Here is a 15,770-nt window from a genome sequence, read left to right on the forward strand (position 1 = left end):
TTGCTAATTTTGTTAATCTCAGATGTATAATGTTGTTTTTTAAATGTTTGATTGGACTTGCACCGGAGCCACTTCGTAAATTTGTTAACAGGCTGGAACCATCCAGATCAACAAGAGCAGTTACATGTGGAAACTGTAAAGTTCCATTCTTTAAAACATCTTTTGCTCAATATGTTTTTTTCTGTGAAAGGAGCCAGTCTGTGGAACTGGCTTCCTACAAATATAAAGACTCTAACTAAACTGTCCACTTTTAAAAAGTTAGCAAAAGCCTGGCTCATACAGCAGCAGCAGTGTGATCATGTCTTATGAGATGTATAGCTGTGTGTGAGGTGTGCATCTGTGTGAGTTAGAGTGGATGTGTTAAATTACTAAATTTATTTTTACTGGTAGTTTTGTGGACATTCTATTATACTTGCTGTTTTTTATTCTTATGTTTTATTCTCATATTATCTTAACTGTTAAAAAGCCCTTCTAGGGACAGGTGTTGCGAATTAGCCATGGCTATAAACACTGTGATACAGGCATCGGATTGTTCTTGATGTAATATCTATGTTTTTTGTATCTGTCCCTATTCAAAAAAACAAATAATAAAAAAAGGCTATATCTTTAACACCAAGCATATCTGCAGACTCTGTTGATTTTCTCATTGATTCCTTTAATTCGAAAGTTAAGAGTGCAATCGATGATATTGCTCCTGTAAAAGTCAGGAAGAAGAATGGCAGGCAAAAATCACCTTGGTGTCATGATTTCGGTCTTACCGGCTGCTGTGTTTTTGTTTCCCTGTGTTTTGTGTTCTGTTTTGACAGCTTCACACGTGCACGTCTCTCACATGGGTGTCATCAGTGTGATTTCCTTCACGTGCGTCACTTCACAGCTTCCCCTCATTTTGATGCCCAATCGGTTTGCTATTTAATCCCTGCGTGTTTTGTGTCTCATTGCAAGTTCGTCTTTGTATGTACTCGCCGGTTTCTAACGTGGCTAGATTCTATTCTTGTCCTGTCGTGTCTTGGAAATTTTTATACTAGTCTGTTTATAGTTATTTTCCCTGTTTATCTGTGCTCTCTGCTACCCGGAAGAATTATATTTTCGCCTCTGATATCATTGGCTGTCCTCTGCTCCATTCTTCATATTAAAGACTGTTATCTCTCCATCTACGTGCAGAGGATTTCGCCGCAGCTTTGCTGCTGTCCAGTAGGGCAGTCCTTCGCCTCAGGAGCTGTCCAGCTTCTCCCCGTCAGCACTCAGCACCACTAACGCTCTCTCTCTCTCTGCCCGCCACAGGATCACTACTCTCGTCTGCCGAGTGTGGCGTTGCGCCCAGGCGAGTTGTGGATTTCTCTCACTGTGCAGTGTGTCTTCTTATATCTCTCCCACTGTCCGTTAAAGTGTGGCTGGAGCCCGGACGTGTGTGGTTCTCTCTCTGACCCAGTGTGTGTGTGTGTGTGTGTGTGTGTGTGTGCTAATCGCCTTTTTGCCATCTGCCTCGATGTGGTCTCTGTGTCCAGACGTGCTACTGACTCTCCCTTATTTTATTTTATTTGAATAAATATTTCTGTTCATCTGCACTGGGATCTCTCTGTGTTTTTTGCCTAACACTTGGAGAAACTCAACAGCGGTGCAGAATATAAAGAGACAATGCAGAAAAGCTAAGCGCATGTGACGGAAGACAAAACTTGTAGTCCATTATAATATCTATAAAGACAGCCTTCGTGCTTTCAGTGTGGAACTAGGCAAAGCTAGACAGACTTCCTTTTCAAATATTTTAAACAACAACATAAATAACACACACACTCTTTTTGCTACTATAGAGAGACTAACAACCCCCCAAGTCACATTCCAAGTGAAATGCTCTCAGACAGCAAAGTAGTGAGTTTGCTAACTTCTTCTCTGAGAAAATAAATAATATCAGAAAGTTGATCAGCACATCCTTGAACTGCGCCAGGGTCATACAAGTCAGACCACAACATCAGGAAGTAGTTACTATGTCTGATTTCGAAGCAGTTGATGGTAAAATTTTGGAAGAAACAGTACGGCATCTTAAAACATCAACCTGCGCCTTTGACACACTCCCAACATCTTTTTTCAAGTGTCTTTAACTGTTTAGAAGCAGATCTCCTAGAAGTGGAAATTCATCACTTATCTCTGGGACTTTTCCAAAGTCCCTTAAAACTGCAGTTGTTAAGCCCCTCCTGAAAAAGAGCAACCTGGATAACACTGTGTTGAGCAACTACAAACCAATCTGAAATTTTCCTTTCATAGGCAAGATCATTGAAAAAGTTGTTTTCAATCAGCTGAACAAAATCTTAATTTTTAATGGTTACTTTGACATTTTTCAATCTGGTTTCCGACCGCACCACAGTACAGAGACAGCACTCATAAAGATAAAAAATGATATTCGCCTCAATACAGACACAGGCAAACTATCTGTGCTTGTGCTACTCGACCTCAGTGCTGCTTTTGACACTGTCGATCACAACATACTTCTTGACAGGCTGGAAAACTGGGTTGGGCTTTCTGGGATGGTCTTGAAATAGTTCAGGTCATACTTAGAAGGGAGAGGTTATTATGTAAGTATAGGTGGCCATAAATCTGAGTGAACATCCATGACATGCAGAGTCCCGCAAGGCTCAATTCTTGCCCAACTCCTGTTTAACCTGTATATGCTCCCACTAAGCCAAATAATGAGAAAGAACCAAATTGCCTATCACAGTTATGCAGACAACACTCAGATCTACTTAGCTCTATCCCCTAACGACTACAGCCCCATTGACTCCCTGTGCAAATGCATTCATGAAGTTAACAGTTGGATGTGCCAAAACTTTCTTCAGTTAAACAAAGAGAAAACTTTAGTCAATGGCCCTCATTTATCATTCTTGCGTAGAAACGGGCGTATATGTTGGCGTAACATTATGCTTACACTCCTCTCACGGCCTGATTTATGTAGCTGTGCGTACCTCTGAAATTCAGGTGTAAGCAGTATCTGCCCTTCATAAATGCCGCGGCTGAAAACGATCGTCATTAGAATAACATGCCCATATAAATTCAAGTCTTCACCTCCCCCACGCCCTCATTTTACGACATTGACACATGGAAGACGGCAAAAAAGAGAAACCAGGGAAGTGGAAAGAAACAGAATTGTTTTATTTGGGAGTTTAAAGAGCGGGATTAAAGACACATTAATAATTGCATGACGTTTTGTAATATTTGTATTATTATTTTTATTATTAATGACGCTTAATTGATATTTAGAAGAATAATTATTTATTATTATTATTATTATTATTATTTACTGTTACCTACATCTAAATTATATGTCTGCTTAATGGTTCGGTTAAGTTTTTTTTTAAATAATATTTTAAAATGATGTAGTAACTTTTGTAGTGTGTTTTTCTGTATTTACATACAGTTGTTTGTTAGCTAAGATCCAGTTTGATACGGAGCTCCGTATATAATTCAAATTAACAATTTGTTTCCACGACATCCACATGTTTTACTAGGCTAATTCATAATTTGAAGTAATAATAATTGTAATAGTAATTACGAAATATTATAATAATTAATTCCAAGGAACAAACTGTTGAATATTGGGAACAAATTTTATATTATGGCCATACTTTAGACTAAATAAGAAAAAGAAGTGTCCATAATGTAGCATAAAAAATAATTTGATTTTGTCCGCATGTCATCATGATCGGATTTATGGCTCCATTCAACACAAGCATTTTACCTTACATGTGTAGCTAATTATTTATCATCGAATGGTATGTAACTAGCTTACCGTTTGATGCATTATTACCATGTTTTTGTAGCACATCCTTGTGCTTTCTTGCAATGTGCCGCTTCAGATTCCAGGATGAATATTTGCTAACTTTTACAGTCTCTACGCACTTCCTTTCAATGTTTTCTTCCTGTCCAATCTTAACTTTGATTTTTACTTTACATTTATGTATAAGGCTTGAATTCCATAACTTATTGCTAGACGTTTTTACAGATTCTCGAACTAGCAAATTATCAAAGGGCGTTCTGGGTTCAATGAGCGGTGCTGAGCAAGCGGAATTTTAAGAGAGGCGCTTTGATATTACCGCACCGCTCAAGGCTACGCTCCGCTCACATGCTTTGCCCTGAAACGTCAGGTAAAGCGCCCAGGCTCTCAACTGAAGGAATACATATGCCTACAAATCAAATGCTTTGGTAAAGTCTCACAAATTAAACATTGAAGTACATGTTGCATAAAAATAAACACTGAAGTTTATAATTACTATGTTTTTGTTTTTTACAGTGGGTCATAATATATCATATATTTTAGTTTGTCAGTGCGTTTTGTGGTGTTAGGAATTGTTTGCGCATTTCTGCACTAACTCAAAATGTGCGTACACCACCTCCTGAGCTGGCGTAGGATTTGAGCGTGCCGTACGCCAACGTCCATATTGATAAATATCAAAGTCACCGTGGTTTTGGGTGTACGCCAGGTGTACGCTGGAAATTTGGCGTACGCACTTTTGATAAATGAGGGCCATTGTGTTTGGAAACAAAGATGAAGTTCTCAAGGTGAATGCATACCTGGGGCCAAACAACTAAAAATCAAGTCAGGAATCTTGGTGTGATTCTGGAGTCTGACCGTAGTTTCAGTAGTCATGTCAAGGCAATAACTAAATCAGCATAATATCATCTCAAAAATATCTCAAGAATTAGATGCTTTGTTTCCAGACAAGACTTAGAGAAACTTGTGCATGCTTTCATCACCAGCAGGGTGGATTATTGTAATGGCCTCCTCACTGGCCTTCCCAAAAAGACCATTAGACAGCTCCAGCTCATTCAGAACCCTGCTGCCAGGATTCTGAGCAGAACCAGAAAATATGAACATATCACACCAGTCCTCAGGTCTCTACACTGATTATATAACTAGGACCTCAATACATTGCTGATATGCTCATTGAATATAAACCCAACAGATCATTCAGATCATTAGGATCACATCAGCTAGAAATACCAAGGGTTTACTCAAAGCAAGGAGAGTCAGCTTTTAGCTATTATGCCAGTCGCAGCTGGAACCAGCTTCCAGAGGAGATCAGATGTGCTCCAACAGTAGTCACATTCAAATCCAGACTCAAAACACATTTGTTTAGCTATGCATTTACTGAATGAGCACTATGCTGCGTCCAAACTGATTGCACTATATTTTTAATATGCACTATTTTAATTCTTTTATTTCTCTTGTTTTTATTATTATTAACTGTTTTATACTTTTATTCCTGTTTTACTCTTTTTCACACATTTAAAAGTTTTTATTAAAATCACATTTATTTTCTTTTAATTTATATTTTAAATTCATGTATCTTTGATTTTTTTGTTTTCTCATTTCTATGTAAAGCACTTTGAATGACCTCTGTGTATGAAATGTGCTATACAAATAAACTTGCCTTGCCTTGCCTTGCCTATTTGTCAAGAATGTGCGTAACTGGCTTGCCACTACTTTTTCTAATATTTTAGAAAGAAAAGGGAGATTTGAGATTGGTCTAAAGTTATTAAGCTCTCCCTGATCAAGCTGTGGGTTTTTAATCAGCGGTTTAATAACTGCTAGTTTGAAAGCTGTTGGAACGTATCCTATTTCTAGCGATGTGGGAACGGGGTCTAATATACAGGACGATGATTTGGATGATGTCACTAGTTTAGAGAGCTCATCTATTGTAGTAGGTTTAAATGAATCAAGATGTTCATATGGTAATCTAGTGGTAAATGTACTAATGGATAGAGTGGTGGCTGCTTGGGTAGCTACGATGTTTTCCCTAATAGCTGTAATTTTGTTAGAAAAGAAGTTCAAGAAATCGTTACTATTGTGTTGAAGTTTACTATTGGTTTCTGTTTGTTCTTTGTTTCTTGTCAGTTTCGCAACTGTGCTAAAGAGGAAACGAGGGTTATTATGATTCTCATTTATAAGCTTGCTGAGATCTGGCGGTTTTAATAGCCTGTCTGTAGTGTTGAACACTCTGTTTCCATGCTGAACGCCATACTTCTAACTTTGTGCTTCGGTAGTTTCTTTTCATTTTTCAGCTACCTTTTTAAGGGCTGCAGTATGATGGTCATACCATGGAGCTGGCATTTTTTCTTTGATTCTCTTTTTTCGAATGGGAGCAACGGTATCCAACATGCTAGTTCAAACGTTGTTCAGGTTTTCTAATATAATATCCAGATCTTCACGGTTATCTGCTACATGTTTAATTTGAGACAGGTCTGGAAGAGTGCTAATAAAGTTGTTAAACCCATGTCCTTAAAGCTATCTTTAGTGGTGGACATTATTGTTCTGGCTAATTTGTATCATGTTGTAGACTGAGCGATCCTATCTAGAAGTATCATGTATGACACAAGGCAATGGTTTGAAACGGCATCGCTCTGGGGTGATATTTCGATGTCATTAATATTGAGTCCGAGTGACAGAATTAAGTCTAATGTGTGCTTACGAGTATGCGTGGGCCCTGACACGTTTTGTTTAATACAGAGAGAATGTAGAACATCCATAAACGCACGTCCTTATGCATCTTTTGGGTTATCCAGTGACTGTAAGCTCAGAAAGGAAGTCTGCTATTTCTTTAAGAAAATCTGTGTGGTGGCCCGGAGGCCTATATATGGTAGCTAACGAACGAAAGCTGTTTGTTGTTACAATCAGTTATTTCCATATGTAACAGTATTATTTCAAACGAATTAAATTTTAGTTCGGATTTATGGTTTGCTTTAAATATTTTGTTGTATATTGTAGCTACACCACCCCCTCTCCCTTTTAGTTGAGGAACGTGTTTATAGTAATAGTCTTGTGGGGTGGATTTGATTAAACTGATGTAATTGCCTGCTTTAAGCCAGGTCTCTGTTAAACGGAGTGCATCTAAGTTTTGGTCCGTTTTAGGCCTAGATTTGTTTTTAACACACACACATTTAGTTAATAACTCACAAGCTGTTTTGGAGGATGCCAGCAAGTTCAGTTTCAGTTCCCGTTGACTTCTGTTTAATTGTTGGTCCAATGGGAACTGAAACAGTTGTTACCAGCATATTTTTTAGATTACACAGAAGAAAGATTTATCAGTCATATTAATTTGGAAAGACAAGATGTAAATGAGGACCAAATGATCACTTGTGGGTGAGATAACCCTTTAACATCATGCATAAAGATTTTATTTCGACACCCAACTAAAACTCTGAATACTCTAACATGGAATTTTAAATTAAGATGTAAATAGGTAAATAAGTCTAGTTTTAATATAAATTAATCTACAATTTAAGTGAAATTGTCCTTAAAACAAGAAAATTATCTGCCAATGGGGTGAGAAAAATTGTGAAATAAGATTTCTTTTTTCTTAAATACTTAATTCAAGTACAATTTTCTCACCCCATTGTTAGTCAAAATACCATAAAAGCGCATGATTTTATGTAAATTAATATGAAAAAAGTCTCAGCTGTGTTGGGGGCCCTGTCAAGATTCTTTTCATGTGGCCCAAAATCCTTAGCAGCGCCCCTGCTGGAATCTTCCCAACACTTATTCTCCTTTTAGGGTTAAAAAATTCATTTTGATACTTCATTGTTACATTATGCTACTTTTTCTGGTAATCTTATGTGTACGTTACCTTGTTTATCTGTTTACATGTTAATCCCTTTTGTATGTTTGGAGAGGAGTGAACAGGAAAGATTGTCATGTGATGCACATTTTGCAACACTTACGTTTTTCTGAATTTACTGTATTAGTACATTAGGTAAGGCACGAGTGCCACCCATTGTATGTTTTCCCCCGACTTTTTGGTTAGCGAGTGTAGTTTAGGTCGTCTTGGACGTGAAGATATTTTATTTTCTCTCTTTGTTTTTGAGTTTAGACAGTTTATAGAATTGAACATGAGTTAAATTTTTTTGGTTTTGTTTATTTCTTTTATTTAGCGCTTCTCGCGTTCCTTCTCTCCTCCCCTTCCTTGTTGTTTGTTTGTTTGTTTAAAATTATTATTGTAAATATTTGCAAATATAAAATATATAACCAGCACTTTGTACACCAATCACCTTCACTGTTTAAATAAACCACCTGTTTTTGCACCGCACCCTTGTTTCTTTGTATTGCCTGACACGCTAAATAATATTTTTAATAAATAATGTTACGTATAATAATAATAATAAACTTTATTTTATATAGCGCCTTTAAAGTTGCATCTCAAAGCGCTTAACAGAATCATAAAAATACATTATAAAATACACATACATCAAATTTAAGAACATATAAAAGAAGATGCATACAAAGGGAATAAAATCACTTATAAGCTAACCTAAAAAAATAAGTTTTAAGTGAGGATTTAAAAGTACTTAGAGAGTCGGCCTGTCGAATCTCAATGGGAAGAGTATTCCAGAGCCTGGGAGCAAACGAAGAAAATGTCCAGTCACCCATAGAACGTAAGCACGTTGAAGGAACCCCTTACACACCATCATTATCATAACAAACATGTTGAAGATCATGTGGACCAAAAGATCAACTTCCTATCAGTGCAGATGCCAACCACAAGCAACTTTAGCTAAATCCCATTCTTTCCTGAGAAACTTCTCTTCGAGTAATATAGGCTAGAGGTCTTCAAAACACATCTGGGCCCGGTTCCCTGATAACGCTCACTCTTAGTGCACCAAGAAGATATAAAAAAGATATATCTTACCAAAGTTGTTTATGTTCCTAAGTGTGTTCCCCGAAGTATAGGAAGCTTCTTAACACGCTGCCTCTAAGTTTGACGTAACAATGGCACTGTCCCAAGTGAAGGTGCTGAATTATTTGCGATCGATCACTCAGAGATTGATTTTCCACTTCACACGAAGGTGCATTGCGGCGTTAAGACAGACAACACGTTATATACAAATGGAACATCACTAAAATAATTCCAGTAACATTTATTTTAACATAGTTTAGTTATTTTATCATAGATTAAGTATTTCCGTAAAATATAGACTAATTAAATTATCAAATTGTCAGTACGGCTGAAACGGGTAGACAAACCGGGTATCCCTCGCTAATCATCCACCCTCCTTATCCAGTTGTGCCACTTGTGCCGCTTCTTGACATGGGTTTAACAACTTTTAAAAATGATGTAATAAACTTTTATACTAATGGTAAGGTACTTTACAATCAGAACTGATTGGCAAGCAGCTGCAGTTACTTCTGTTTAATGCTGTATTGCTTGCCATTGCTTAATGTTTTCAATAAAAAGCAACCTATCTACAATAAACAGAGAGAGAGAGAGAGAGAGAGAGAGAGTTAAATACAGAATATGGTCTGAGAAGATCCAGCAGCTCCATAATGAGTTGTCTTGGGAGGCGAATTTTTTTCAATTTAGCCACGTCAGGCAAAATGTCAAAAGGGTTTAAGTGTTGCCGAATAAAAAAATTGGCATGGACTAAGCGGCTCCGCGGCCGTTGTTGTGTCGAAGTCTGTTCTCTCTATGTTTCCCATTTGTGTAGTTTATTTATAGCGTTTTATCACATTATACGTTTATTCTTTATATACATTGAACGTTTTAATGGCTACTGAGATGTATGTGTTCATTTATGTAATGTATCTTTATTGTTCTTAATGGTAAGTCAATTATTTTTTACAGTATGAATCATATTATATGTATAATATATATGTATTATGTATGCAAACATAACTTTTTAAAACAAACTGTATAATGTAATAATATGTTAGACATACCCTAATATTAAACTGTCAAATGTATGAATTATTTAATTAATTGTATTATAGAATACATGATATTATTGCTTTTGTCCAAATCTTTAAACTTTCTAAATACATTTTAAATGTAACGTGATGAAAACACTATGAGAAACATAGAGAGAACAGACTTCGATGGGGAACAAACTTCGACACAACACCGGCACCGTCTTTGATTCATTAGTTCTGATACCAAATAAAGTCAACTGCATAAATAGTCCTGTGTCCATTGTAAACATATTTTATTATAAGTCTTAAAATGTCCATAATATAAAATCATTGTCAACATACCATAGTTTGACTTGTACTGTCTGTGCTGATTTCTAAAGACTGCTGCACAGTGGCACCGATAGCGTTTTGCGTTCAAACAATGCTAAGAGAGAGCTTACGAATGGTCCAGACCAACCTTACGAAAGTGTGACTTACAGAAGATATACTTATCATACGAACGTTTTGGGAATCGTGCCATAGAGTTAAGAGAGAGGTTAAGGAATAGGTTAACAACTTCTTAGCGATAAGAACATTTTGGGGAACCGGGCGCTCTGTCATCATTTACTCATCCTCATGTTGTTCCAAACCTGTATGAATTTCTTTTTTCTGATGAACACAAAAGAAGATATTTTGAGAAATGATGGTAAACACACAGCAGTAAGTGACCATAGACTTTCATAGTAGGAAAAAAGGATGGTTTCGGTTTGTGGTTGGTCATTCTGTCAATTTTTTTGAGCATTTAAGTTGAGCAGTGTAACTTTAATCTTTGGTTGACTGTCAGCACCTGAGAATGTCTTGATCAATTCTACTTAACATAAAAGAATTAAAGAGCACAGACAATTAGGAAAATAGTGTAAGCCAATCAGTCTTGACCGGTTGTTGATTTTTATCAACTAGCTTGTCAAATGTGTTTAAAGCATTACTGCATGTTAAGGCTGGGTGATATGAAACTACATATCATATCATATAGATTTTATAAAATGTGAATTGATGGAAATTTTTCTAAATCGTTTACATAGATGGGCCTATTTGTGGGGTAAGCAAATTTATCCATGAAGCTTTTAGTGGGCAGGAATTATGGGAATGTTGGAGTGGAAAAACAAACACTGATGAATGATACTCTCCACAAACATCTTTAGCTTTTATTTTTATTGTAGGCCTACATAAAAATAATAATAAAAATGGGTAAATAGTGTCAAATGAATCTAAATGAATTCTAATGGTACATTTCGGAGAAAGTCTCATTAAACATTTAACACACATCACAATGATGATGATGAATGTTATTTATGAATTTTTATTATTCGGCCCACAGACTATCCGTTCAAGCTATACATAGATATAAGTCACATTTTCTAATATTCGCGCACCTTTTAGCTCAAATTCTAAAAAAGTGCGTTCATCTTTTGCATGAAGCTAAACCCTTGAAAAAATATTATTTTAAATGTGTCACAGACACTCATTTTATAATTTTAAACAGTGATTCTTAGGAATTTGGATAAAACAGGTTTAGATTTTGAAAAAATAGTTAGTTAAATAAAAAAATCTCAAGGTATATCATTATAGACCAAGGTCTTGGCTGCTCAGTAATTTACTGGTGCAACCTCCTCTGTTCGTATTTTTTTCATAAAATAGGCGTTTTTCCAGTTATTACTCATACAACATTTACTTTAAGCTTAAATAGAAAAGTAATGATTTTTTTATTTAATAAACATATTTTTGTATTAAGAGAGACTATTAATTTAATAACTCAACAGCACCGAAGAAACATATTGTAAGCATATTCATTTAAAACAAATAAAACTCTGTCTGACGGTGGTGACATTGGCCTCATTATTCCAAAATGTATACCACTCAAGTCAATGGCTTCTTACTTAAACTTTATGTAAATATTTGGTCCAAAAAATAACAATCCTGAGCACTGTGATGAACAAATATCAAATCATAACTTCCTAAAATACATAAGACCTGACAGAAAAGACAGAAAACCTGACGGTGGTGACATCTGACGGTGGTGACAAAAACCTAATATAGATAAAAAAAATAGATGAGTTGTTCACATTAGCCATCTTGTTTCCCTTCTGTTGCTAGCTACTTCAGACCTCTTTTAAAAATGATACATCTATTTCATAATCTAATCTAATATTTTTTTTACAAAGATGACGGTGTTGACATGTTATGGTTGTCACAGTAGCAGTGTCCAAAAATATGAAGAAGTTTAAAGGAATAGTCTACCCTTTTGCCATATTAAACTATGGTATTACCTCAACTTAGATGATTAATACATATCTATCTTTTTTCAATGCGTGCACTGTACAGCGCGTCGTGAATGTGTTAGCATTTAGCCCCATTCATATGGTACCAAACAGGGAAGCCACAAAACACTTCCATGTTTTCCCTATTTAAAGACTGTTACATGATGAGTTATACCAGTAAGTATGGTGCCACAAAATAAAACTTTTTTGTACCATAGGAATGAATGGGGCTAGGCTAAATGCTAACACATTCACAACGCGCTGTACAGTGCACGCATTGAAAAAAGATAGGCATGTATTAAAGGCGCTGTATGTAATTTACAGCGGCCTCTAGGGGTGATGATTCAGATTGCAACCAAGAAGTTTACAAGCGCGTGCTCGAACTCATGAGCGACGGCCAGACTGAGATGTAACACACCGGAGAAAGCATCACACAACATGCAGGAAACTCAGGTAAATAGTCCTTTAGGGTTGTTGCTTGCCACACTGTGCGATCAATATCGTAGTTAAGTCCATGTCACACTGTATAATCTCAGTTTCCATCAATGTCAGACTGTACGAGTTTAAAGACTTTTAAAAAGCGGACGCACGCAAACAGACGCGTCCGCAGTTTTACGTCATCGATCGACCGCGGCTGGGCAAACACGCTTAAGCGAAGGCTAGCAAACCGAAACAACATCTAAAAAACTAAAGCACATAATCGAAATATATTTGACATGCTTTTTAGTAATGTTATAGCTTACCTGTCCAAAAGGATGAAAGCCAACTCCGGATCTGTTTTTATACCCAAAACAAAGCGGAGGTTTCTCCATAATTCAAATGCCCTGCCAATGTTAATCCATGTTTTTGTCCGAAGTTGATCCGATTCACGTTTGGCCTTACGAGCTTCAGCAGATAACTTTTTTCTTCACAATATGTGGAGTCTGTGTTGTGCTGGGAGCAGGTCGGTTCAGTCTGTTATCAGTGTCGTCGCTGTTGAGCGCAAAGTCAGTAGACGAGGCGAGAGGCTCGGGAGCGCGCATGCAGGTGATGTCACTGGATTTCGCGCCAAATCCGGCCCGGTACTTTCACATAAAAATAATACTTTTTTTCAGAGGTAATAGCAAAACCTGCAAAGTGGATCATTTTAATGTGAGATTACAACCCCTTCACACAAAGGCAATTGAAAAGGGATTAGTTTAAGTAGAAACACTGCGGACAGCTCCTTTAATTCGTCTAGGTTGAGGTAATAACATAGTTTAATATGGCAAAAGGGTAGATTATTCCTTTAAGTGAAAATAGCAAACATACAGGAGCTTGAGTGATCTTGAAGCATGCAGTAGAGCTGAAGGTTTGAAAATGGGGTCCTCATGCAGTTGACCCTGTAGTTGTCTGATTTTATAGCTTTTTATAAATATCTGATGGTGGTGATGAATATATGGGACACATTTTGAGCAATCACAAAATAATAGTAAATATTGTTCAAACTCACTGTTTGTAGTTTTAATACATGTTACAATGTACTCTTTCATGTGGTAAACATATTATTCAATTAAATTATTACTTTTGGCTTTTTTAATCAAGTTGAAATGAATATCTCTTAACCGAGGACAGCTGATTTTGTATGCAATGGGCCAGCATATAATCATTAAATTAATAAAAAATAAAAATAAACCTATAAAAGAACCTTACATATGTGCAAAGGACACCCTGATTATAACATTGATTCTTTTTCTTCATGAAAATTTTATTAATTTCCAACAGAATTAGCACTTTCTTATTGGGACATGTTTTTGCCATAGTTTCAAGAACCAGTGCAATTTGACATTGGTTAATCTAGGCATTCAATGGTTAATGATCCATTAATCGGCTTTAGGAAAATAAACATAATAATCAAATGGCTCTCATTACAGTTGTCCACTACAATTACTATGCTGCACGCAAGTTCACGGTACCTCAAAAACGTACACAAGCTGAAACCCCTGAAATGTGTTTTTCTCCATGTGGTTGTCTTGCAGGTCTGCATTTGATTGGTTGTTGTTTCCCTTCTTTCCATTCTTGCAAAGCTTTACATGCCCATTCCACTTTTCCTAACCCTGAGGTGTGAATTACTAGGCTAAAACAGGAGGTATCATGACACTGTACACTGTTCAAGTTTAAAGGAGAAAGACCATCAGGTGACAGAATGGACAGGCCCAGTCAGCTCAGTTCTCCACTGGCCGAAAATATGTCTTAGGTAACATTTCAAAGGTAGAAAAAGTATGTTTTGAAAACATTGGAAATGTGATGGTCAAATTATAGATTGCTATAAAATATAACATCCAGGTTCTTAACCCTTAAGGGTCTGAGATAATGGCCAAGAAAATGACAAACAGTAAATCCAAAAAATCTAAATAATATTCACTTGTCTAATGCAACAGCTAATACCTGTGTTGTCAGAACTGAGAAGGAAAATACTGACTGTTTAGTTTTTAGGATCATTCATATTCTGCTAATTCAGAGGTTTGGGTGAAATAAAGATGTGATTAAGAGTTGAGTCAACTTTATCTATTTAAAGGAACATTTATAAGAAATTGTTTCATGAGCTAACAGGAAGTCACGTGACAAATCTTGATCTTATACTTCTCCTTAAGCGCAATACATATTTGGTAGACTCAGCATCATGTAAACATTTTCAACAAGACAAGATTCAACATGAGTAACAAGGTAATTCAATATTTTTCATTTCATTTGCTTTATTTTTTCTTGTTCTCCATGCCAAAATTGAAAATAATAATAATAATACAAAAGAGAAACTATTTAAGAAAAGTGTTGGGCAGCTTCAGCTTATATTTATCTATTATATATATTATACATTTTCAAGAAACAATAAATGCAATTAAAAAAAAAATGTTTTCATATGCAGTGGAATATATATCTACTTCTAGAAAAAGTTTTTTTTTTACCTTAGCTATATTTAAAAATCAGATTCCACCTTTTATCCGATGTTCAGATTGTCTCTACATTATACAGGTCTTTTTTTCTGGTTGACTAGTAGTAATAAGTAGTAAATGTATGTATTTTTTTCTGCTCAAAGAATGCATAAAGGAGAAAGCTCCCTGATAATGAATATTATGTTAACTGCCTCATTATTTATTTTTGCTTTCTATAGATTGGAAATCATACATAAAACATGATGGATGATGATGTAGAAATGGCTGTTGTTGGCATTGGATGCCATTTTCCTGGAGGTAACTGTTAACAATTTTCATTATTTGTTATGATTTTGGCCTTAATAGTATTTACATTGTAAGTTCTCCTTTATTTTAGGCGAGGGGCTTGAAAACTTCTGGCGAGTCCTCCTTCATGGAGAGAACTGTACAGTTCAAATCCCAGATGACAGGTTTAAGCTCTCTCAATGGTACGATCCAGACGAGAGTAAGGCAGGGAAGACGCACACGGCAAAAGCAGCGCTAATTGATGGGTAAGTCTTCAATTCATGAGCCCTCATAACAAGAACTTATGACTTTCTAATTTACAGTCATTCGCTCCAACCAACAGGTACACTGTAAAAATGTACTGTAATTATGCAGCTGGTTGCCAGTAACTTACTGTAGAAGATAAAGACTGAAACTGTTTAATGTTCATTTAACTTCTAACAAACTGTTGTCAGTAAATAACATAAATGTAAAATCTACAGTAAGTTACTGGCAGCTAGTTGCCAGTAATACCCAGTAATACTGTAATTTATACAGCTTTTTTACAGTATAGTTGGCTATTTTGATTTGAATGATTTTAATTAGTACTACCTCCTAGCAAGTTTCTATGATTCTATGTAATTTAAT

The 15,770-nt window shown here is 36.0% G+C and overlaps 1 protein-coding gene across 1 annotated transcript in view; it reads left to right on the forward strand.

Annotated features, from left to right (window-relative positions):
• Positions 1-14,575: 14,575 nt before the first annotated feature.
• LOC135780906 (mycocerosic acid synthase-like polyketide synthase) overlaps positions 14,576-15,770 on the forward strand; it is a 75,324-nt gene continuing 74,129 nt past the window's right edge. The window contains exons 1-3 of the mRNA XM_065291220.2: positions 14,576-14,652; positions 15,098-15,176; positions 15,256-15,409. Coding sequence (XP_065147292.1) covers positions 15,119-15,176; positions 15,256-15,409 — 212 coding nt within the window. The 5' untranslated portion in view covers positions 14,576-14,652; positions 15,098-15,118. The remainder of the gene's footprint in view (positions 14,653-15,097; positions 15,177-15,255; positions 15,410-15,770) is intronic.

This window comes from Paramisgurnus dabryanus, chromosome 23 (assembly GCF_030506205.2).
Source record: "Paramisgurnus dabryanus chromosome 23, PD_genome_1.1, whole genome shotgun sequence".
In the NCBI taxonomy this organism is placed as follows: Eukaryota; Metazoa; Chordata; class Actinopteri; order Cypriniformes; family Cobitidae; genus Paramisgurnus; species Paramisgurnus dabryanus.